The sequence below is a fragment of the Pecten maximus genome, chromosome 1 (assembly GCF_902652985.1).
Source record: "Pecten maximus chromosome 1, xPecMax1.1, whole genome shotgun sequence".
Taxonomy (NCBI): domain Eukaryota; kingdom Metazoa; phylum Mollusca; class Bivalvia; order Pectinida; family Pectinidae; genus Pecten; species Pecten maximus.
In genome coordinates, this window is record NC_047015.1 from 326,226 (window position 1) to 352,747 (window position 26,522).

Consider the following 26,522-nt stretch of genomic DNA (forward strand, 5'->3'; position numbering starts at 1 on the left):
ACCTACGACTACTTGAATCAATAGGGACTAAAAGAAAATCTGAGCACAGGTAAACATTCTTTATTTCACACCTGATAACATTTCACATCTCATGCTGGTAAGACAATTGGGTAACTTGATAAGTCCCGAGTGTTCCGAGTGCAACTGTATTGAGAATTCCGAATGGAATTTTTCGGTTTTACAAACGAGGAAAAGGATATTTCTTGAAAACCATTTTGGGCCAATTCAAAACGGGGCGAATATGTTTTGTGTTGCTCACGGGCGAAAATAACCTGGGGTGAAAATTCCCAGGTATACAGTAGTACGAACTCTGGTTGTTATAACTGACACTATTAAATTTCATCAAAATCAGACAGTGTCCCATAATGTACCTACATATCCATACCTGTCAAGGGTCAAAAGTTGACAAACTAGAGATTTTTACTAAACATATTGAATTCATCAACAAAAAAAACACACAAATTAATTGATTAATAGTATTCAATTTGATAACAAGTAAATTAAAGTTATTATAACTTGTTCTGAATAGTGAATGAAACTACTGAACAGTAAACGAAAGTAGGATCAAAATCTCGGGAGTCAGTGAATCTCAGTTGTAAAATCCTTAGAGTCAAAGACATATTCTGAGATGAATTGTTTTCAAATGTATACTGATATTTACATATATCAATTATGGATTAAATACAAGAGGCCCATGGGGCCTGTATCGCTCACCTGGTTGGATTTGACCAAATGTCAAAATAATGTTCATGTTCAATTCCTTTTGTTTGTTAACCTCAAACAATGCTATATATGGTTATAGCGTGGGGTAGCCCGAGTTTTCTCTGGCCCTGTCACCATGTCTGGTGTAGGGCCAGAGCGCACTACTATATGAAAACGTGGAATTATCCGACACCGTTTGGTGTCGCTAAGAATTTGATGCAAAAACAATAAAATCGGGTGTGACATAACCCCTACCTTACATATATGGATAAATGAGATATTTATGTACCCCAAAACACCCATTTAGTCTCATATAGGTGTTTTATTCCGTCCTATAGACCCTCGCTTTACGCTAGTCAAAATTTCATACTTGACTCGACGCCATATTGCTAACTATGTAGGTCGCGGTCCGCCTAATTACCCTAATCTGTGCGCGATGGAGCGAAAAGAAAAAAAAATACAACATTTATTTTTATATATTTTACCGCTTATAATTTATAAATAATGATTTTTTTAATGGAATATAACATCTTTTGGGAAATAATCAACTTAGTTTTCATAATTTAAACTTTGTAAGAAGAAAAACACAATAAATGATATGTGGTCTTTTCGGTCCATTGCGTTCCGATTTGGGTGGTTATTCGTACTGTCACTTACAAAATGGCGGGTCAACAGTATGAAATTTTGACTAGCGTAAAGCGAGGGCCTGTACGGACGAAATAAAACACCTATATGAGACTAAATGGGTGTTTTGGGGTACATAAATATCTCATTTATCCATATATGTAAGGTAGGTGTTATGTCACACCCGATTTTATTGTTTTTGCATCAAATTCTTAGCGACACCAAACGGTGTCGGATAATTCCACGTTTTCATATAGTAGTGCGCTCTGGCCCTACACCAGACATGGTGACAGGGCCAGAGAAAACTTGGGCTAAGCGTGGGGATCCCAACTGCTTTAAAGAAATAATGAAGTCCAGACTCTCTGAGTTTACAACATGCATTTATAACTTTATGACTAGTAGTGATTTAAAGGAATAACCTCTATTTCCCATATGGGGCACCGCCCCTTTTGCCCCTCGGGGGTCAGAGTCACAATTTATGCAAAATCTGTTCCCCTTCCCCAAAGAATGTTTCTTACTAAATTGGGTTCAAATCCATTCATAAATTTATGACAAGTAGCGATTTAAAGGAATTACCTCTATTTCCCATATGGGGCCCCGCCCCTTTGGCCCCTCGGAGGTCAGAGTCACCATTTATGCAAAATCTGTTCCCCTTCCCCAAAGGATGTTTCTTATTAAATTGGGTACAAATCCATTCAGAACTTTATGACTAGTAGCGATTTGAAGGAATTACCTCTATTTCCCCTAATGGGCCCCGCCCCTTTGGCCCCTTGGGGGTCAGAGCCACCATTTATGCAAAATCTGTTCCCCTTCCCCAAAGGATGTTTCTGACCAAATTGGGTTCAAATCCATTCATAACTCTATGACTAGTAGCGATTTGAAGGAATTACCTCTATTTCCCCATTAGGCCCCGCCCCTTCGGCCCCTTGGGGGTCAGAGTCACCATTTATGCAAAATCTGTTCCCCTTCCCCAAAGGATGTTTCTGACCAAATTGGGTTCAAATCCATTCATAACTTTATGACTAGTAGCGATTTAAAGGAATTGCCTCAATTTCCCCTAATGGGCCCCACCCCTCAGGCCCCTTGGGGGTCAGAGTCACCATTTATGCAAAATCTGATCCCCTTCTGCCAAGGATGTTTCTGACCAAATTTGGTCAAAATCCAATAAGAACTTTTTGACTAGTAGCGATTTGAAGCAAATGTTGACGGACGGACGATGGACGACGGACGCCGCACCATGGCATAAGCTCACCGGACCTTCGGTCCAGGTGAGCTAAAAATGTAGCATATTCAAAAACATTAGTTTAATTGAATTTACCTTCAAATTATTCCATATATTGAATCAATAATTTTTTTTTTTTAATAATCTAAATATAGAAATTGAAGGCTCTTCTTTTTAAATCAAATCCATGTATAAGTTTCATTGGAAAAAAAGAAAATTAAGTATCTTTCTTTTTTTAGTTATGTTATTTCCCAGAAAACAATTGTCTAAAATCAGGAGAGAGAAAAAAAAATATCCTGAAACAATTGTCCATTTCCGGATTCCGGTCTATTTTTAGAATATACATCACAACAAACATGGCCGCCGTCAACAGCATGGTGCCAATTTTTTTGAAAGTGTGACTGCAGTTCTTTGCCAACATTCTTAAATCAATAAAAAATATACTGATTTGTTGGCAAATATGGCTAGTTTAGGGTTTGTATATGTAACAGAGCACATGATAAATTAAATTTAAATCACTGCCTCCGCTAGGGATCGAACCCGGGACCTCTGGCTTACTAGTCTTACGCTCAACCGATCGAGCTAAAGAGAAGATCTCTCTAGCCGAGCGGTGTATTGCGGCTAGTATTTACCAGGGTTACATATAACTTCTTTGGAAAAATCTATGTTGCAAATAGCTTATTTTACTACAGGTATGTTGATTATTGGAAACTTCACCTGAGACAGTCGGGGTTTGTCACAGTTGACCGACTCTTTTAATTAACCCCTAGGGGTCAATTAGTGTCACTGACCATAGCTAATATGCCCTTTGTTGAGTCTGTATATTGGACAACGTTTTAAGACTTATATACACACAAGTTTTAGCCAGAATTTGAAGCATCAAATTGACGCACGCTATGTCCGAGGGCGAGAGAAAACTGGAGAATTTAATCAAATTCAGGACCCGCGCGGGTCATTAATTTCAAACTGGAGAATTTTATTTTTGTATTGAATATTCGGGAGTCTCCCGTCCAATGCAGGAAACTTGACAGGTATGCATATCATTTCACTAAAATCAAACAATATCTTAATTTGGACCAATCCGAGGCCAGGAAATGGCGGCCTTTTTGTTTTTTAAAAAATGTAAAAGTGAGGTAACGGGAGTAACCGGTGTCCCATGATGTACCTACATACCAAATTTCATTGCAATCGGACAATATCTAAATTTGGACCAATTTCCTCAAAAAATAGGGATTAACTAATTCAGATATGAATCTCCATGATTTGATGGGAAATGGCTCGCCCCAATATTAATCCTGGAGGAAATGTACATACATTCACACTTGTGTGAGGAAATTCACGTTTTTTGTATTCAGCAGTTGAACAATAACACAAATGAGCGAAGGAAAATTGTTTGTTTTTTTTGCTTTTAGCTATTCTAATAAAATGATATTTCAAGACTTAAATTCCTGGTAGTTCAAAGTCAGTATCAGTGTCCGTGTAAGTGGTCCATGTAGAGCAAATTAGGAAGTTTCTATTACATTTTTTTCATTTGAAAATTTGGCAACGTCTTATAATAAGTGTTGGGAATCACTATAAAATTCATGATCGATCATCACCATTTCTTAAATGAGCTATGATAGATTATTGATCGATCATGAACAGAAAGGGAAATATTTGCAAAAACACTAACCAAAATAGGGGGAAATGTTGATATTTTTAAGGCATCTAGCTATGTTTTAAAATGTTGTTTCAATACATTTTTATTACAATTTGCCATTGACATTGACCATTTATTAATCATGAAGACAGCTGTAAATCTTGAAAATTTCCATGTTATAGTTTAACTATGATCAATCACAAACAATCATGTTGATCAGTCACCCTGTGAGCGATGGTCATTTTGAGGCAGAATCCTGTTGTAGTAGTTGGTGACTACCTAACCGAACAACATGTGGGAGAAACGTCGCATGCCATCCAGAGCAATGAGAGTAAAGCGTCTTTATCAAGACACAACGTCAAGACAGACTGGCCTGTTTCTCAGCTACCAGCAAATTTTTTAATACTTCTTGTAAATATATCATTAAACTATCTCACAATTGCAACTGAACCAAATAATATTCTTATCAGTAAAGTAATCATCACGTACTTGATGAAATATATTTTTATAATCATCACGTACTTGATGAAATATATTTTTATATATCTGAGTTATCATGTATGACATTCTGTATGGTCTTTTATTGTAGTTTATATAAAAGGCGATGTCTAGATCTGTGACGTACAAAGTGTGTGTGCCTTTGCGCAAATCAGCATTGATACACATACGTGTTGTAAGTGTGTTGTTATTTTTACTGAACATATGATATAGGTATATCTTTGATGTTCTGATTTAATATAAATTCATATAAATATAAAGTAAACTGGAAATTATATCATTTCACTTGTATTGAATGTACTTTGTCTAATGAGAGTTTCGTGCATGTGATGTGAGAGTAGAGATTATATATTTTTTTATCTTTGTATGTTTCAGAATGTTTTATTTATCTATTGAAATTAACTTCAATAAATGTGAGAATTCAACAACGACCCCTGCGGCGTTGTCTTTTGTCTGACATTACATCCGCTACAGTAGGTTCAATTAGAATAGTTCTACAAAATTAGTCAAAGTCATATATAAGTCGCCTGCTCTACATAATTATGCTTGTAATGATTCTATATAACCGCAGTAATGTTCACCGATAATGTTAGTCTTTCTCGTGCCCTAGCCCGATACAGTTGTACCAGAGTAATGTTCACCGATAATGTTTGTCTTTCTCGTGCCCTAGCCCGAGACAGTTGTACCAGAGTAATGTTCACCGATAATGTTAGTCTTTCTCGTGCCCTAGCCCGAGACAGTTGTACCAGAGTAATGTTCACCGATAATGTTAGTCTTTCTCGTGCCCTAGCCCGATACAGTTGTACCAGAGTAATGTTCACCGATAATGTTTGTCTTTCTCGTGCCCTAGCCCGAGACAGTTGTACCAGAGTCTTCACTTCTCCCTGGGGACACTAGTAAGTCTATGTGATCGCTATAAATTCAAATTAATTTCAAAAATTTCTCTTTTCATTAGGCAATGCATATATACAACAATAGTTGCAAAGTTGAATCTCAGTAGCCTTGGATGTATTTTGTGCTTTTGTCTTCTTATTTCATTTGTCCAGACTATTTTCAAATGAGTTAAGTTTCTACAGCTTGACATAAACAATTATCATCTGATCAAAATATAAAAACACCTAACGAAACAGTAATTTCATTAAACAAACAAACAGTATATATAGTAAAACAGACCTATTACATATTTAAATGTTGTTTGTCTCTAAAAGACTAAAACTGAACGCATACTCACAGGTTTAGATTTGTTATCAGAAAAAATGAAAGCTGGTCTGGAATGACGATGAATACTGATCCTGTCAAGCAACAAAACTGCTCATAGTAGAACAGCTATAATTTCCAATATCACCCTTAATATGATATAATATAAAAAAATTCTTGTTCCTGACGGAAAAATGCAATAAATCTCACCTAGACTGCAGCTAAAGCCTTTGAATTGAACAAGTAAGCGGCGTGAAGTCCCGCATTATTCCATCCGGAACTCTTCGGGGGAATCATTTCAGAGACAAAACCGATGAGTTCAGGATGGGCTTTATCCTTCCGTTTTTCCTTTATATATGCGGACAAGCCGGACAAGCCAGTTGTATGAATAGTTTTTATTACATATAAATTCCACATATCAATCTTAATGGACCTCTTGATGTAAATGCAGGCTTTGAAAGACATCACCAGGATGACTAGCCCAAAACCAATATAAAACCACTTGATCCATAATGATTTTATTGCTAACAATTTTGTATTTCGATCCAGTCCAACTGTGCATCCATGCTAAACGGAAGGAAACATCCAGTCTTACGTCGATCGTCTATTTTTAGGAAAATACCCCAGTCGAGTGGAAAAATACTGAGAAGGTCGAAAAAATAGGCCATTTTCAAAACAATCTTGTGACCGTTCTGTTAAAGATAGCAAAAAACTAAACAGACCGGACTTTTTTCTGAATTTTGAAGGCGATCTAAACAGAACCTCTCAGTCAAAATGACGATTTTGGCATGTTTGACCCAAAATATCTCAAAACGAATTTTCACAGGGATACCAGATACACCCAGACCTAAATCGAACCGAGTTTTACAATGGCTCAAAGTATCAGCCGAATTATATGTGCCAATTTTTCTGTCCTCAAATCGCTATTTTATCCAGCAAAATAGGCGAATTAACTCGTACTATCATTACATTCCATAAGGAACGATAACTCTAACGAGTTATAATAATAATAATAATAATACTTTATTTTCTGAGGGTGACATATTTAGCATGTGCTAATCTTCCATATGGCCCTCTATAACAAGATACAAAACATAATATACATTAATCAACACATAACAAGATATCTTGAAATATATACAATATGGTTGGAAAAAGTTATAGTATATATATATGAACATGCAGGTACTCATGATAGAATAATCATAATACAGTTACATGTATCATTCGGTAGAACAAGAATTTCTTTATATATACATTGATAGGGAATTATTTAAAATCAATAGATCATAATACACATGCTTTCTTAATAATGTAGTTTCGCTTGAATTGGAAGGACTGAATTTATGATTTTAAGCTTGAGAGAAAATGATTGCGTATTTTTTGTTTGAAAGTTGTAAGAGATGTTATATATTTAAGATGTAGTGGTAGGTTATTCCATGACAATACTCCAGAGTAGCTAAATGATTTTCGCATTGTTTCTGATTGCAATTTGGGCAAAATAAGTTTGTTATCTGTAGTTGACCTCAAGTTATAAAAGTACGAATTTTGACAAGTTTCAATTAATGAGCGTATATAATCAGGCGTCATGTTATGCAAGGCTTTATAGACTAATATAGTTGAATGATATTTTATTCTTTGTTCAAATGGTAGGACTTTGGCTTCTTTAAAAAGGGATAGACTTTCAGTTAAAATGGGTTTATCTAGCATTATTTTAAGAGCTTTCTTTTGCAGTTTTGTTATTTGATGAATTTGTTGTTTTGTAAGACCGTTTCCCCATACTATGGGTGCATAATCTAAAATTGGTAATATGTATGAATTATAGTATATTTTTCTGGCATCTTTAGGTAAATATCTTTTCATTTTTCGGAGTAAAGCAATTGATATTGATAATTTAGATAATACTTTTTTTACTTGCTCTGTCCAACTTAATGTTTTATCTATATAAATACCCAGAACGTTTTGACAGTTTGAAGGAGTAATAGCTGTATTGTTTATTTCTATTTGCATGTCTTTTCCTGCTAATTTTCTTTTACTCCCAATAAGCATACTGTTTGTTTTTTGCATATTAATGTTCATATTATTGCATTCACACCATTTTAAAATGTTTCCTAGATCTTCTTGTAGATAGTGTTCAATACTAGATATTGTTTTTCCTTTTATATGTATGGTAGTGTCATCAGCATACATGTCTACATTACATTTTTGTACATACAGTGGTAGGTCATTGATATAAATAATAAACATTAGTGGACCAAGAATAGATCCCTGAGGTAATCCTGTTATCACCCCTCACTACACTTCATTCTTTATTTACCCAACATGTTAGAGGTTTACTTTTGGTATTTGAATGCAAAGTCTATTTTCAGTGAAATAGGAAAACAGATCGCCATGCCGTCCAAAACAGCAATATTGTATTTTCTTGAAAACATTTTTTTTCATTTAAAATGTGAAGATCAGATAACAAAATATTGGTAGTGAGGAAGTAACATCCAAAAAAGTATGATTCAGGACTCCTGTATACAATCTGAAATGATTATTTATCTCAGATGATATAAGCAATGTTCAAACTTGAAATGATGATTGAAAAAATACTAATTGCAGTTAAGATATTATGCATTTACAAATAGGAAAACACATTTTTATGATATTATGTTTACAGTCATTGCAGTAGAGTATGGTGAATTATAATCATTCTCATAGGGAACCATCAACATTATATTATTTTGAGGTATTAGGTACTATGTTACATCTAGAATATGGTTAATATTATTTAATATACTACCGATAAATTGGCCTGTGACTTGTTGAATCGCGCGTTCATGTTATATACTTTGTGCAAGCATTTCACTATCAATTGATTTAAAGCATGCAACCTCTTTATTGCTATCAGAATCTCTGTTGTGCTATCGGAATCTCTGTTGTGCTATCAGAATCTCTATTGCGGAAACAAGCTAACGTTAGGTTTCACCTCATAATCACTTCAACCAACTCAACCAGCACAGCCATTTTTGTGTGGCCTATTTCTTGGAAAAGACAAACCAATTGGAAGTATTCTACTTTCATTTTAAGTATTGAATGTAAAAACAATCGAAGATTTCACTTATTGATTTCCTATTGGAAAATCCGACTGGAAAATAACAACACTTTTTCAAGACCATCTCGGGATCCTTTCAAGTAATTAGTCAGAGCTGAATCAACTGGTTGAACTTGAGAAAAGAAGTCTGCTTCTGGAGTAATTTCTCATCAGAAAGCTTATCAATGAAGATCAGACAAGTTTCTTACCTAGGTGCTATATTGGAGAAAATATTCCTACTCTTTATGATGTAATGGCTTATGCAGAAGATTTAGATATTCCAGGAAAACTCCTTATAGTAGATTTTGAAAAAGCATTTGATTCAGTATCATGGAAATTTATACAGAAAGTACTTTGTTGTTTCAATTTTGCATACTAATGTTTACTCCTCAATTAATCCAGGAGATAATATTTCTGCGTCTATTGACATACGTCACGATTGTCGTCAAGGTGACCCTATCACCCCATATCTTTTTATCTTGTGTGTTGAAATTTTAGCAGCAAGTATCAAGACTAATGAAAATATACAAGGTATACAAATTGAAAATATATCTATTCTTAATATACAATATGCAGATGACACTGGTCTTATACTTGACAGCTCTGACAACTCCCTTTCCAGGCAATCAAATTGTGAAAAGTTTACGCACAGTGAACGGCACATGACGTCGCAAAAAGCAGGATGACTAGATGACCTAAATAAGGGCCCAATGGGCCCGAATCACTCACCTGCTATCCAGTGATCCTTTTCATACATAAACAGGTTGAACAGGTTGAATTTCAAGTCCCTATGCCTCTTGGTAATTGAGAAGAAGTCATTTTAAGATTTTAGCCTATTCCATCCATGTTACCTTGAAAGAAGGTCAAGGTCATTCATTTGAACAAACTTGGTAGCCCTTCACCCCAGCATGCTACAAGCCCAATATTATGTCTCTGGGCCTCTTGATTATTGAGAAGAAGTCCTTCAAACATTTTATCCAATTTGGCCTCTGTGACTTTAAATGTAGGTCAAGGTCATTAATTTGAACAAAATGGTAGCCCTTCAACCCAGCATGCTACAGACCCAATATCAACTCCCTGGGTCACTTAGTTATTAAGATGAAGTTGTTTACAGATTTTAGCCTATTTGGCCCCTGTGACCTTAAATGAACGTCAAGGTCATTCATTTTAACTAACTCAATAGCCCTTCAACCTAGCATGCTACAGGCCTAATATCAGATCACTGGGCCTCTGGGCCTCTTGGTTATTGAGAAGAAGTTTTTTTTTTTAATTTCAGCCTAATTGACTGTTGTGACCTTGAATGTATGTCAAGGTCTTTCATTTGAACAAACTTGGTAGCCCTTCACCCCAGCATGCTACAGACCCAAAATCAACTCTCTGGGACTCCTGGTTATTGAGAAGAAGTTGTTTAAATATTTAAGCCTATTTGACCCCTATGACCTTGAATGAAGGTCAAGGTTCTTCATTTGAACAAACTTGGTAGCCCTTCACCCCAGCATGCTACAGACCCAACATCAACTCTCTGGGACTCCTGGTTATTGAGAAGAAGTTGTTTAAATATTTTAGCCTATTTGACCCCTATGACCTTGAATGAAGGTCAAGGTTCTTCATTTAAACAAACTTGGTAGCCCTTCACCCAACATGCTACAGGCCTAATATTAGGTCTCTGGGCCTCTTTGTTATTGAGAAGAAGCTGTTTAAATGGATAAGTTGAAGCCCGATCGGACGGTCGGAGGGAGGGCCGGACGACAGATGTACAACAGACAGACAATGGACGCCGCGCCACAGCATATGCTCACTTGCCCTTCGGTCAGGTGAGCTAAAAAACTGGCATTGGCATGAAAAAATACCAAGAAATGTACGTACCAAACAGTATGTTTCCTCTGGTCTTGATCAAATCTGTAGTTACTTGGGTATTTGTGACTCTTGATGACATGATTTTTTCTTTCTTTTCTTGTAGAAAATTTGTAATTACACGACTCCACCAAACATTGAAACTGAAAAAGATGAAACAGCTATATAAAACAAGAGACCTATCTGTCACCTGACTTAAAAGACTGTCCTATACATTCTCAGTAGCAAGTATAGAGGTACCGTTGGCCACGTCGACCCACCCTAAAATAACAATATTTGGTCAGGACCATCTCAGGATCATTTCTGTTAAGATTGACCTGAATTCCACCGGTGGAACTTGAGAATAATTTCAAAATTGCGCAGACATGCTACATAATGGACACCATGGCTGCTGTGTCAGAGAGGCTCAATGGCACCAGTGGTATTACAAAACAAATTTAAAATGTGTTTTTCAAGATAGCTGCCATGGCCTTGAAATTTATGATACTAAATAGATCCTTCCTCTCACTCCTTATAATATTTATGATACTAATTAGATCCTTCCTCTTCCTCCTTATAAGATTAACGATACTAATTAGATCCTTCCTCTCCCTCCTTATAATATTTATGATACTAATTAGATCCTTCCTCTTCCTCCTTATAATATTGATGATACTAATTAGATCCTTCCTCTTCCTCCTTATAAGATTTATGATACTAATTAGATCCTTCCTCTCCCTCCTTATAAGATTTATGATACTAATTAGATCCTTCCTCTCCCTCCTTATCAGATTTATGATACTAATAAGATCCTTCCTCTCACTCCTTATAATATTTATGATACTAATTAGATCCTTCCTCTTCCTCCTTATAATATTTATGATACTAATTAGATCCTTCCTCTCCCTCCTTATCAGATTTATGATACTAATAAGATCCTTCCTCTCACTCCTTATAATATTTATGATACTAATTAGATCCTTCCTCTCCCTCCTTATAATATTTATGATACTAATTATATCCTTCCTCTCCCTCCTTATAATATTTATGATACTAATTAGATCCTTCCTCTTCCTCCTTATCAGATTTATGATACTAATTAGATCCTTCCTCTCACTCCTTATCAGATTTATGATACTAATTATATCCTTCCTCTTCCTCCTTATAATATTTATGATACTAATTAAATCCTTCCTCTCCCTCCTTATACGATTTATGATACTAATTAGATCCTTCCTCTCCCTCCTTATCAGATTTATGATACTAATTAGATCCTTCCTCTCCCTCCTTATAATATTTATGATACTAATTAGATCCTTCCTCTTCCTCCTTATAATATTTATGATACTAATTAGATCCTTCCTCTCACTCCTTATCAGATTTATGATACTAATTAGATCCTTCCTCTTCCTCCTTATAATATTTATGATACTAATTAGATCCTTCCTCTTCCTCCTTATAATATTTATGATACTAATAAGATCCTTCCTCTCACTCCTTATAATATTTATGATACTAATTAGATCCTTCCTCTCACTCCTTATAATATTTATGATACTAATTAGATCCTTCCTCTCACTCCTTATAATATTTATGATACTAATTAGATCCTTTCTCTTCCTCCTTATAATATTTATGATACTAATTAGATCCTTCCTCTCCCTCCTTATAATATTTATGATACTAATTAGATCCTTCCTCTCACTCCTTATCAGATTTATGATACTAATTAGATCCTTCCTCTTCCTCCTTATAATATTTATGATACTAATTAGATCCTTCCTCTCCCTCCTTATCAGATTTATGATACTTATTAGATCCTTCCTCTCACTCCTTATGATATTTATGATACTAATTAGATCCTTTCTCTTCCTCCTTATAATATTTATGATACTAATTAGATCCTTCCTCTTCCTCCTTATAATATTTATGATACTAATTATATCCTTCCTCTCCCTCCTTATAATATTTATGATACTAATTAGATCCTTCCTCTTCCTCCTTATAATATTTATGATACTTATTAGATCCTTCCTCTCACTCCTTATGATATTTATGATACTAATTAGATCCTTTCTCTTCCTCCTTATAATATTTATGACACTAATTAGATCCTTCCTCTTCCTCCTTATAATATTTATGATACTAATTAGATCCTTCCTCTCCCTCCTTATAATATTTATGATACTAATTATATCCTTCCTCTCCCTCCTTATAAGATTTATGATACTAATTAGATCCTTCCTCTCCCTCCTTATGATATTTATGATACTAATTAGATCCTTTCTCTCCCTCCTTATAATATTTATGATACTAATTAGATCCTTCCTCTTCCTCCTTATAATATTTATGATACTAATTAGATCCTTTCTCTCCCTCCTTATAATATTTATGATACTAATTAGATCCTTCCTCTTCCTCCTTATAATATTTATGATACTAATTAGATCCTTCCTCTTCCTCCTTATAATATTTATGATACTAATTAGATCCTTCCTCTTCCTCCTTATAATATTTATGATACTAATTATATCCTTCCTCTCCCTCCTTATAATATTTATGATACTAATTAGATCCTTCCTCTCCCACCTTATCAGATTTATGATACTAATTAGATCCTTCCTCTCCCTCCTTATCAGATTTACGATACTAATTAGATCCTTCCTCTCCCTCCTTATAAGATTTTTGCGAGATGTCAGTACTACCATTGGTTGCTTCTTGGACAGCAGTGCAAACATTGAATCATGCCACTCCAGGATATGTAGGTCAAGCAGATGATTGGTGGGGAAATTTTTTCTGCATGTCTCGCAAACACGGCTGTGTACCAAGCCATAGTGGCTTTCATAGCTGCAAAATAAATTTCAAGGAATAAACTAAATTATCCCATCAGCACAGGTAAAATAATATACTCCTTGTGCAAAGTGCAAAGAAAGTTTGGCCAATGTATTGTTAAGCATAAATATTTACGATTATTTTATGTATCAACACACACCTTCCTATGACCACAGGCCATAAACTGAAATTTTATATGTCAAGGGACATAACTCTGTTACAAAAGACTGAATCATAAACTCCTTCCTTAAGGGGCTACACTATAGTCTGGATATAATGAATGGAATGTCATGGAAAGTGACATGACTGAACTTTGCAACACTTTGTTGCAAAAAATAACTATGGCTTTCCATGCTAATTTTCTTGATTTGTCTATGCAATTTTATGAAGGTCAAGGTCATTCACTTGAACAAACTTGGTAGCTCTTCACCCAAGCATGGTACAGGCCCAATATCAAGTCCCTGGGCCTCTTGGTTATTGAGAAGAAGTTGTTTGAAGATTTTAGCCTATTTGACCCACGTGACCTTGAATGTAAGTCAAGGTCATTCATTTGAACAATTTTGGTTGCCCTTCACCCCAGCATGCTTAAGACCCAATATCAAGTCCCTTGGACTCTTGGTTATTGAGAAGTTGTTGAAAGGAAATAGTTGACGCCGGACAGATGCCGGACACCACACCACGGCATAAGCTCACTTGTTCTTCGGGCAGGTGAGCTAATAACTATCTTCTATGTATTTATAATGTATTTATAATGTATTTCTAAACAGCTCATAAATAAATACATGTAGTAGTGTAGTTTTCGCCCTCATAATTCTAATAATTTTGAATCATATCCATCAAAATGTGATTTCCCTGCTTAAACTCTACTAAAGTTCTATGGACCATGAAATTTACAACTTACCGAAGATAGTTCCATCCATGGAGAGTATTTAACCCAAAACATGACATTTACACCAAGAAAATGATCTAAGATATGTTATCGGTCTGACGGTCATATTCATATGCTACATCTACATTTTCTTTTCACTTCCGTCCTTTAACCGGTCATTTGATTACTGTGACCTTGAACTTTGTTGGTCAAGGTCAACTACTTGCATAACTATTGCAGCCAGCAACCCATGCTGTAGATGTGCTAATTGTCAAGTGTATATGTTTCAAAGTAATGAAAACAAGAGGTCCAGGGGGCCTGCATCGCTCACCTGGATATTTCAGTAATGATGGCAAAAATAGTTACATAACAATTATTTTTTCTACCTTTTTTGCTGCATCTGCCAACTAGGGTTTAAAGTTGGGTTTTTTTTCCCCTTTTCTTCCAATAATGCATCAGACTAAATTTCATCAAAATCCATTACGTCATTTAAGACTAGTAGGAATTGAAAAGATTTACCTTAATTTCCCCGATTGGGCCCCATCCTTCTGGCCCCAGGGGTCAGAGTCATCCTTTATGCATACCCCAATGATGTTTCTAACCAAATTGAGTTCAAATCCATCAAAAACTTTATGACTAGTAGTGAGTTCAAAAAAAATTACCTCTATTTTTCCTATTGGGCCCGCCCCCTCTGGCCTCTTGGGGGTCAGAATTGTCATTAATGCAAAATCTGTTCCACTTTTCCCAAGGAAGTTGTTTCTGTCCAAATTTGGTTTAAATCCATTCAGTATTTTATGACTGGTAGTGACTTAAAGCAAATGTTGATAGACAAACGATGGACGGACGATGGATGAAAGGACAACAGACGCCGCACCATGGCATTATATAAGCTCATCGGACCTTCAGTCCAGGTGAGCTAACCAGAAGATTGTAGAAGGCTCATTTCATATGTTCAACTATGACATCATTGTTCATATGTTTAACTATGACATCATTGTTCATATGTTCAACTATGACATCATTGTTCATATGTTCAACTATGACATCATTGTTCATATGTTCAACCATGACATCATTGTTCATATGTTCAACTATGACATCATTGTTCATGTTCAACTATGACATCATTGTTCATATGTTCAACTATGACATCATTGTTCATATGTTCAACTATGACATCATTGTTCATATGTTTAACTATGGCATCATTGTTCATATGTTTAACTATGACATCATTGTTCATATGTTCAACTTTGACATCATTGTTCATATGTTCAACTATGACATCATTGTTCATATGTTCAACTATGACATCATTGTTCATATGTTCAACTATGACATCATTGTTCATATGTTTAACTATGACATCATTGTTCATATGTTCAACTATGACATCATTGTTCATATGTTCAACTATGACATCATTGTTCATATGTTCAACCATGACATCATTGTTCATATGTTCAACTATGACATCATTGTTCATATGTTCAACTATGACATCATTGTTCATATGTTCAACCATGACATCATTGTTCATATGTTAAACCATGACATCATTGTTCATATGTTCAACTATGACATCATTGTTCATATGTTCAACTATGACTTCATTGTTCATATGTTCAACTATGACATCATTGTTCAATTTTAGTAACTTACTTTTAAAACAAAGGTCATTCTAACATGAACTGAAACATAGTGTTGTTTGATAATGGAGTGTATGTTAGTGCAGTACACACATCAAAATTTAAATACCTTGTTGAGATTACACCATTCATATCATTAACTACCCATACCTTGCATGGGAACTAAATGTCCTCCCACAATTGGCCAACTGACACAAAAACTCCGGATTTCCATTTCTGAAAATATAATAGATTAGTTTACAATGATTTGTTACATCACAGATATAGGACTGTTTTGTTACATCACAGATATAGGACTGTGTTTTGTTACATCACAGATATAGGACTGTGTTTTGTTACATCACAGATATAGGACTTTGTTTTGTTACATCACAGATATAGGACTGTGTTTTGTTACATCTCAGATATAGGACTGTGTTTTGTTACATCACAGATATAGGACTGTGTTTTGTTACATCACAGATATAGGACCGTGTTTTGTTACCTTGCCTCCTCCTTCACTAGGTTGACATGTTTGGATGGATAGTAACACATCTGGTTTCCGTCCTCAAATAAAGCACAATCCATCACAAGTCTCCTCTTACAAACTTTCCACTGCCAGGGCATACCCATGATTTTATTTGTCAAATCTCATGAATTATCATCAATTATTAACATAAACCAAGCATATCAAATACAGAATTATTGGAAATATGCTTCTGTTGAAGTTTATTTTTCTACAAGAGGAAATGATAGTCTGTCCATAATGTCATCAATTCTGTTTTGAAGTGTATCAAGGATGTCAGCAGATATGAAGAGGTGTGTCTCATCCAGGTCTTGCAGAACAAACTTGGTCCTAAATGCATCAGTTTCATCCAAATGGAGAAGGAATTGCTTCATGGCTGGATCACATTCTACCAGGATCCCCTTGGTGACATTGACCATCTTCTAAGCCTTCCTATCACAATACACAAAACAGACATGGCATATATATATTCTTTTGTTGTATTAACAAGGGGCCCATGGGCCTTAACTGTCACCTGAAATCTGAAATGCATACTAATAGCTGATGTTTTTGTTTTTAAAATACAATTTTAATACATTTGACCATAGTGACCTTAAAGGTAAGGCCAAGGTCACTCAATTGAACACCTTTGGTAGCCCATTATCCCAGCATGCTACTGGTCCAATATCCTCACTCTGGGCCACATTGCTAATGAGAAGAAGTTGGTTAAATATCTTAACATATTTGACCCATGACCTTGAAAGGAGGTAAAAGGCATATTAATAAAACATATCACTGCTACAATATTGAATCACAGCAATGCAGTTTACAAAAATATATCAATCAACGTATTGTACTACATATAATTCTAACAAATTTGAACCTTGATATACAAATGTATACCTATATAAAGTTCTTTTAAACATGGGCCTTAACGGTAAGCTGACTCTAACAAGAGGCCCAAGGGCCTTAACGGTCATCTGACTCTAAAAACCCTTGTACTATTGTAGTATACATACTCAGCAGCAAGTATAGTGGCACTGTTGGCCATGGCGGCCATTGTGGATTTTGGACTGACCAGAAAATAAACAACACTTGGTCAGGACCATCTCAGGAATCATTTCTGGTAAGTTAGTGCTGAATCCCAGTGGTGGAACTTGAGAAGAAATTTGAAATAGGTGCTGTTCAGGAAAAACATGATTGCACAATCATGTTATAAAATGGCCACTGTGGCTGCAAAGTCAAAAGTTTTTACGAGGCCGAAAAATAACAACACTTTGTTGGCTCTGCTTCCTTAACATCCTCACCAATTTCCAGCTCAATGACACCAATGAAACTGGAGAAGTTTTAAATGTGTTTTTCAAGATGGCCGCATGCGATGGTGGCCATCTTGGATTTCGGACTGACCCAAAAAATAACAACACTTGGTCAGGACCATCTCAGGATCATTTCAGGTAAGTTTCAGTTCAATCCCACTATTGGAATTTGAGAAGAAGTTTGAAATGTGAAAAGCTTATGCACGGCGGACGGTGCACGACGACGGACGAGCATGATGACTGTAGGTCATCCTGATCCTTCTGGTCAGATGACAGAAAAAATAATAAGGGTCAGAGTAAACTACATTGAGGTAGGCCTACTTCACAGCTTACATTACAAGTTTCAGAATAAGCACCATTGAAACAATCTGTTTTCTATTTGTTAAATAGGACTTATTGTTTCATAAACAGCCTTTTCTAATATTTTTGAAACTATACTTAAGTGCTGACATGCCTGTAGACGACATGTCTATTTTCCCCATACTACCCCTAACCACCACATACAACCCATACCAATTTGTTTAACCGATTTCAATACCACCCTATATTACACTACTGTATGAACTATGTTTGTATGTTTACTAAACGTAAACTATAATAAAACGTTGGCCATCCAATGAGTCTACAGTTATGACTTTATCATAATCAACAACATCAGCATGGAAGAAAGTACCTACAACTATTAAACATTATATACCCCATCCTACAACATACCTCATACTACCACATACTACCCCATACTACCACATACTACCACATACTACCCAATACTACCACATACTATCATATACAACCCATACTACCCCATACTACAACATACCTCATACTACCACATACCACCCCATACTACAACATACCTCATACTACCCCACACTACCACATACTACCACATACTACCCCATACTACAACATACTACCCCACACTACCACATACTACCCCAAACTACCACATACCACCCCATACTACCACATACTACCCAATACTACCACATACTACCCCACACTACCACATACTACCCCATACTACCACATACTACCCCATACTACCTCATACTACCCCATACTACCACATACTACCCAATACTACCACATACTATCCCACACTACCACATACTACCCCAAACTACCACATACTACCCCATACTACCCCACACTACCACATACTACAACATACTACCCCACACTACCACATACTACCCCATACTACCCTACTACTACCCCATACTACCCCTACTACCACTACTAACAAACCCAACTACCCATACTACCACATACTACCACATACTACCCCATACTACCATACTACCATATACATTGTACTACCCCATACTACCACCTCATAACCTCATACACCACCATACTACACCAATACAACCCCAACTACCACATACTACCACATACCAATATACAACCCATACTACCAACTCACATACTACCCATACTACCACATACTACCCAACTACCCCCCCCATACTCCCCATCTACTACCACCTACCATTATCACCCCTACTACCACACTACATACCCCACATACTACCCCATACTACCACATAACACCCCATACTACACATACTATCACTACTACAACCATACTACCCACACATACTACCCCCTATACACCACACATACTACATATACCACATACTACCCACATACTACACATACACCCACCAAAACTACCCCACCCCTATCCCCATACTACCAACTGACCCCATCTACCCCTACCACATACTACCCCAAACACACTCCCACCACCTACTCCCCCAAGACCCACCTAGCCCTACAACCAACCCCATCCTACCCACCCCATCACCACATACTACCAAACAACTCCCATCCCCCCACACTTCCAACCCCAATACTCCAATCCCATACCCCCCAAATACCAAAACCCCACCCCTCCCCCTACACCACATACCACATACCTACTACCAACTACCAATACTACCCACATACTACCCCACATACCCCATACTACCACAAAACCCCCATACTACCCATACTACCCCAAAACCACAACACAAACAACACCCCATACTACCCCAACTACCACAACTACCACCAACGAACCCCAACTACCACAATATCACCCAAAACCAAAAACTACCCATATACCAAAATACTACCCCCACATCATAACAACCCATACTACCACATACAACAACTAACCAAACCACCCAACACCCAATAAAACCCATACTACCAAACATACAAACTACCAAACAACCCATACACCCCATACTAATACCCCATACACCACTAACCCAACCACAACTACCATATCACCCCACCCACCTACACTACTAACTACCATAAAACCCAAACCCATACAACCCACCCAAACCCACCATACTACCCAACTACCATATCCCCAAACCCAATCAACACCCATACTACCACAACCCAACACCAAAACAACCCATACACCCCCAAAAACTACCATAACTACCAAACAACCCTCATAACCAAACCACAAACCCTACTACCCCAACTATCATATACCCAAAACCCATACAAACCCATACTACCCACAACACCCATATACAACCCATACTAACCCAAAACTACCACTAACCATAACAACCCATACTACCAACAAACAACCAAACCTTACTAAACCAAAAACACAACAACCCTCACCCTACACACCCATACATACCTCATCACATACCCAAAACCCCTACTAAACCCATCAACCCATATACCCCCACTCCACCCAAACAACCCAAAACCAACCCAAAAAACCCATAACTACCATATACAACCCAAAACTACCACAACACCCATTACACCATACTACCATATACAACCAATACGTACAACCCTACCCCTACTACCTCATACAACATTAAACCCAACTACCCAACACCATAAAACCCAATCCATAAACCTCATACAACCCTATACTCCATATACAAACCCAACTAAACTACCATACCAACCCAACAACCACATAACAACCATATACAACCATACACCCCATACTACCACATACACACTCCAACACCCCTACCATATACAACCCATACTACCTCATACAACCCATACTACCCATACTACCACATACTACCATATACTACCATATACAACCCATACTACCATAAACTACAACCCATACTACCACATACTACCCCATACTACCACATACAACCCATACTACCATACTACCAAGACACCAAAACAACCCCTCATACTAAAACCCAAAACAAACCCCAATACAAACCCAACCACACACCCATAACAACCCATCACACCCCTACTACCAATACAACCCATACTACCCAAAACTACCATATACAACCCTACACCCATACAAAACAAAACCCCATACTCCCCAAACACCCAACTACCCTACCAAAAACCCACTACAAACCAAACACCATACTACCATTACAACCCCATACTACCTCATACACCAATACCCAAACCCAACTACCACATACTACCAAAAACCACTACCATAATACACCCAAAACTACCTCAACACCTATACAACACCATCTACCACAAACTACCAATACAACCCAATACTACCCATACTAAACCACATAAATACCAATCAACACCCTACTACCTCATACCACCATACTACCTACACATACTACCATAACACACATATACAACCCCTACTACCATACAACCCAAATAAAAACCCACATCAAACCCTACTAACCTCATACTACCAAAAATTCCACCTATATACAACCCATACTACCCTCATACTACCATATACTACCATATACAACCCATACTACCACATACAACCATTCTACCATACCCCAACTACCCATACACCCATACTACCAAACATCTACCATATACACCCATACACCCTCTACATTTAATATCAACCCATACACCATATATACCATAACAAACCACAATAAAAAACCATACAAACCCTTACAACCCAACTTTAAATAACCACTACCTATACTACCCATATACAACCCCTATTCCCACTACCCTATAACCATAACACTACACCAACTAACACATACTACCATTTAACCCAAAATTTTTATATATACATCCTTAAACATTCAACCTTATACCAATTACATTAAACCCTTTTACCATACACATATTCAACAATAAGATACACCCTTATTACAACCCAACTATACTTCCCTTTAACTTTCCAAAACTACCATTTTTACAAACCCCTACTACCAAAACTCCATTAAACTATATTTTTAAATAATAAATAATAATTCACAACTAAACTATAGTCTCTGATAAACCAAATTTTCAAAGCAGACGTATACACTCACAGGGTACGTTATAGAAATGCCCAAACCAAAACAGGTTAAATTTAAAACCCAGATTTACTAAAACAACTACAAAAACATAAAACATTTTTTTTTTTTATGCAAAAAATTGATTATTGGTTTTATTAATGCAAACCTACTACGCACATTAATATCTCTCTGATAAAATTTAACCAATCTCCAACGAAACAAGTTCGTTCCAAAACTCATAACACAATTAAAAATTACAAATGTAAAACCTTCTAAAATGTAATGCCAATAATAAATGTTCCAAACCCCTAAAACCTTTTAAAAATCGCGTTTTCAATAAAACCCCCGTCATTACTTCTAAATCCCCCCAACCCCCCCTAATAGGCATTGGGCCCGGGACGAAAAAAACGGCTTTGGGGGAAATTTTTTTAAACCCCCCCCCCCCCCCCCCCCAAAACAGAAATTAGGGTAACAGTTTTTTTTTTTTGGTTTTTTTTTTCATAGACATATACAATTTAAAAATGTGATTCGAAACAATGGCTGCCAGTTACTTTCAGCCTGGAGAGCTTTCGAATGCTAGCATTTATAATCCACAACAAAAAAATAAAGCAACTTCACAAGTTATGAAAGTAATATTTTATAATGAAAACAAAATGTAGTCATCACAAAATAACTATAAGCGTCGTTCTTGATCTAGGAATTATCAAATTGTCAAAGTCAATGTCGTCACACTCACAGGGGCTCGTTTCCGAATGAAATGCAAGACACAACATTAAACATTTACATTAAAAGTCCAGTATTTATATAAAGACAATCTCGTGAAAAATCGGGAGTATCGACATGGTTTCCGGTTGTGTATGTATATTGGATTTTAGTTTTGTGGTTATTCACTGATGTCAAAGGCCTACCTTACAAGATCGAGCCCCTGTGAAGTTGAAAATCGTCTGCTAAGATATGACTGGTTAGACTTGTCGAATCTGTTTCGAACGAAATACAAATGTATCCTTGGAATCGTTCTCACCTACTGTCAAGACGACTTTCATTTAGAATTTAAGAACTGATATTCTTCTGAAAATAACGTAAATGCAGTCGATTGAAACGTAGATGTTTCCGAGGAATCGAGTCTATCCTGTGCAATAGCCGTTCAAAGCCGCATCACTTCTAAATGCTAACCGTATAGCATTGCGACGAAAAACGGCTTGGATTTTAAACAATCAGAAATTATACAGTTGTGAATAATTTGACGATATCTACAAATGTATATGAAATAGAAAATAAAGTCATATCTGTGCAAAACCATTGTATGTGTTTGCTATTAATAACGACACGAGGGACTATATTATTCCTTCTGGAAATGTCGGCTGTTCCGGTATTTGAACTAGATGACGTCAGTGATAGGGTAAGCGGCAAATTTAAACGCGTCATAATCAACAGTTAATAAAAAAAAACCTGTTAGGGCGACATGAAATATTTATCTGTCACCCAAATTGTATTCATATCGACTGTATACTACCATTTGGTAACAGTTCAATGCTTAAATACAACCATTTACAACCCCATACTACCCCATACTACCCATACTACCATATACTACCATATACAACCCATACTACCTCATACTACCATATACAACCCATACTACCATATACTACCATATACAACCCATACTACCTCATACTACCACATACTACCATATACAACCCATACTACCATATACAACCCATACTACCTCATACTACCATATACAACCAACTACCACATACCAACCAACAAACCCATACTATCCAGACTACCAATGACACATAACAACCCATAACTACCACAATACGCAAATACAACCACATACCCAGCTACCCATAACCAAACCCCATACTACCCCATACTACCATATACTACCATATACAACCCATACTACCACATACTACCATATACAACCCATACTACCACATACTACCATACACAACCCATACTACCTCATACTACCATATACTACCATATACAACCCATACTACCACATACTACCATATACAACCCATACTACCACATACTACCATATACAACCCATACTACCACATACAACCCATACTACCACACACAACCCATACTACCTCATACTACCACAGGGCATCCAGTTGACCCTTGACTTTTAGCAATTTCAGAAGTCAAATCACTATTTCTGAGAAATCTAAAGGGTCAAAACATATGTCAAATAGACATGTCCCTTCAAACCCAAGAGTCAGATCTCATTTTGGGGAGTCAAAAATATACTCTCAAGGGTCTACTGGATGCCCTGCTACCACATACTACCATATACAACCCATACTACCACATACTACCATATACAACCCATACTACCTCATACTACCATATACAACCCATACTACCACATACTACCATATACAACCCATACTACCCCATACTACCACATACTACCACATACTACCATATACAACACATACTACCACATACTACCATATACTCTCTTATAAAACCCATACTACCATATACAACCCATACCACCCCATACTACCATATACAACCCATACCACCCCATACTACCATTTATCCTGCAACTGCCACCGCATTGTCGGAATACACCCACCGTATATATTTTTGCTGTATATAGCAGTGACGGAAAACAGATGAATTTTGGAATTTTAGGACATGCATCCATTTGACTGACCTAGCTATTTCAAAGTGAAACAACGTTTAAAAGGCGAACATATTTCTGTCATTTTTGACACTGTTTCACTTCAAAATGATTATTTTTGATAGTTTTTTTTTATTGTTGCAGGATAAATAGAATACATGGTCAGTGTCTTAAAATATAAGTTGTATTTTTGGCTCGGAACAGAAAGACAAGGCTCGCCACTTTTGTCTTTCTTTACCCTCGCCAAAATAAAGCTTATATTTTAAGACACTGGCCATGTATTCTCTATATACAACCCATACCACCCCATATTACCACATACAACCCATGGCCATACCACCCCATATTACCACATACAACCCATGGCCATACCACCTCATATTACCACATACAACCCATGGCCATACCACCCCATATTACCACATACAACCCATGGCCATACCACCCCATATTACCACATACAACCCATGGCCATACCACCCCATATTACCACATACAACCCATGGCCATACCACCCCATATTACCACATACAACCCATGGCCATACCACCCCATATTACCACATACAACCCATGGCCATACCACCCCATATTACCACATACAACCCATGGCCATACCACCCCATAATAGCACATACTGATGCTTGACGTAGTATGTCACTATGTGGTATATAGTATGGGTTAACCGTTAGTATGTGGTAGTAGGAGTAAGGGGTAAGCATGTAGTATGTGGTAGTATTGGGTAGTATGGGGTGAATCGACTTGCTTATTTTTTCTTACTTATAAACAGGGGAATTTTGTCAATTTCAAATCATCTGGTACAGTACAGTACAGTACCACTCTCTGAAAAAGACGGTAACGACTAACGTTAATTACCGTATTTCTACATTCAGAGGGTGTGTTTATGATCATAGATCAATCTAGATGTAAAAATTATAATACGTTCAAGTCGGTTGATTTCTCCTTACCAAAACATAGACTGCCTACTGTACTCCCAACAGATTATCCCAGTCAACCAGGCTCTTTTCTCGAATAGGGTCTGTCAGCGAGCGTCTTCGGCTGTACACGGTTGGACCGTTGTTGCTCCTTTATGAAATAAAGGCAGACCTGGTGATTTTATAATGTTTTCAGACGAGCCTGACAAAGACTTCCAAGGCCTGTAATTGACATCTGCAGGTCCGTCAAGACATTTGTTTGAAATAGGCCTACTACATTTAATATACACGAATTAGGGTCTCTGTCTATCTGTCTATACCGGAAGAACGCAGCTGTACCGGGGTGCATTCGATACAACATATACTGTAACGGTCCTACTAATTACAGCCCGGTGCTGCCCGGCACTGCCCGGTACTGCCCGGCACCGCCCGGTACTGCCCGGTGCTGCCCGGTACTGCCCGGGGAATATATATTGACCGCCCGGGCTTTTATTTATATCCAAACACTATTTAACCTATTCTATATGGATAGATGGTAGCTTAATCAATAATATGGCAAAAAATGGTGAAAATATATTAATATTTGACAGAGTTATAGCTATGTGAAATTAGCGATCTCGCAACCTAGCGCTCGGGATGAGCCATAATCTTGTTATTTGCATTTATACGACCGCCCGGGCTTTTATTTTTATCCAGACACAATTAAAACTATAATATATGGATAGATAATAGCTTTATCAATAATATGGTAAAAAAT

At 36.8% G+C, this 26,522-nt stretch overlaps 1 protein-coding gene across 2 annotated transcripts in view; it reads right to left on the bottom strand.

The window, feature by feature from the left end:
- LOC117321758 (zinc finger protein 511-like) overlaps positions 1-26,108 on the bottom strand; it is a 47,749-nt gene extending 21,641 nt beyond the window's left edge. For both annotated transcript variants that reach the window (XM_033876286.1, XM_033876278.1), the window contains exons 1-5: positions 25,799-26,108; positions 16,625-17,077; positions 16,291-16,356; positions 13,497-13,638; positions 10,825-10,955 (exon numbers count right to left, since the gene is read on the bottom strand). In XM_033876286.1, the coding sequence (XP_033732177.1) occupies positions 10,825-10,955; positions 13,497-13,638; positions 16,291-16,356; positions 16,625-16,752 (467 nt within the window). In that variant the 5' untranslated portion in view covers positions 16,753-17,077; positions 25,799-26,108. The remainder of the gene's footprint in view (positions 1-10,824; positions 10,956-13,496; positions 13,639-16,290; positions 16,357-16,624; positions 17,078-25,798) is intronic.
- Between the last annotated feature and the right edge of the window lie 414 nt (positions 26,109-26,522).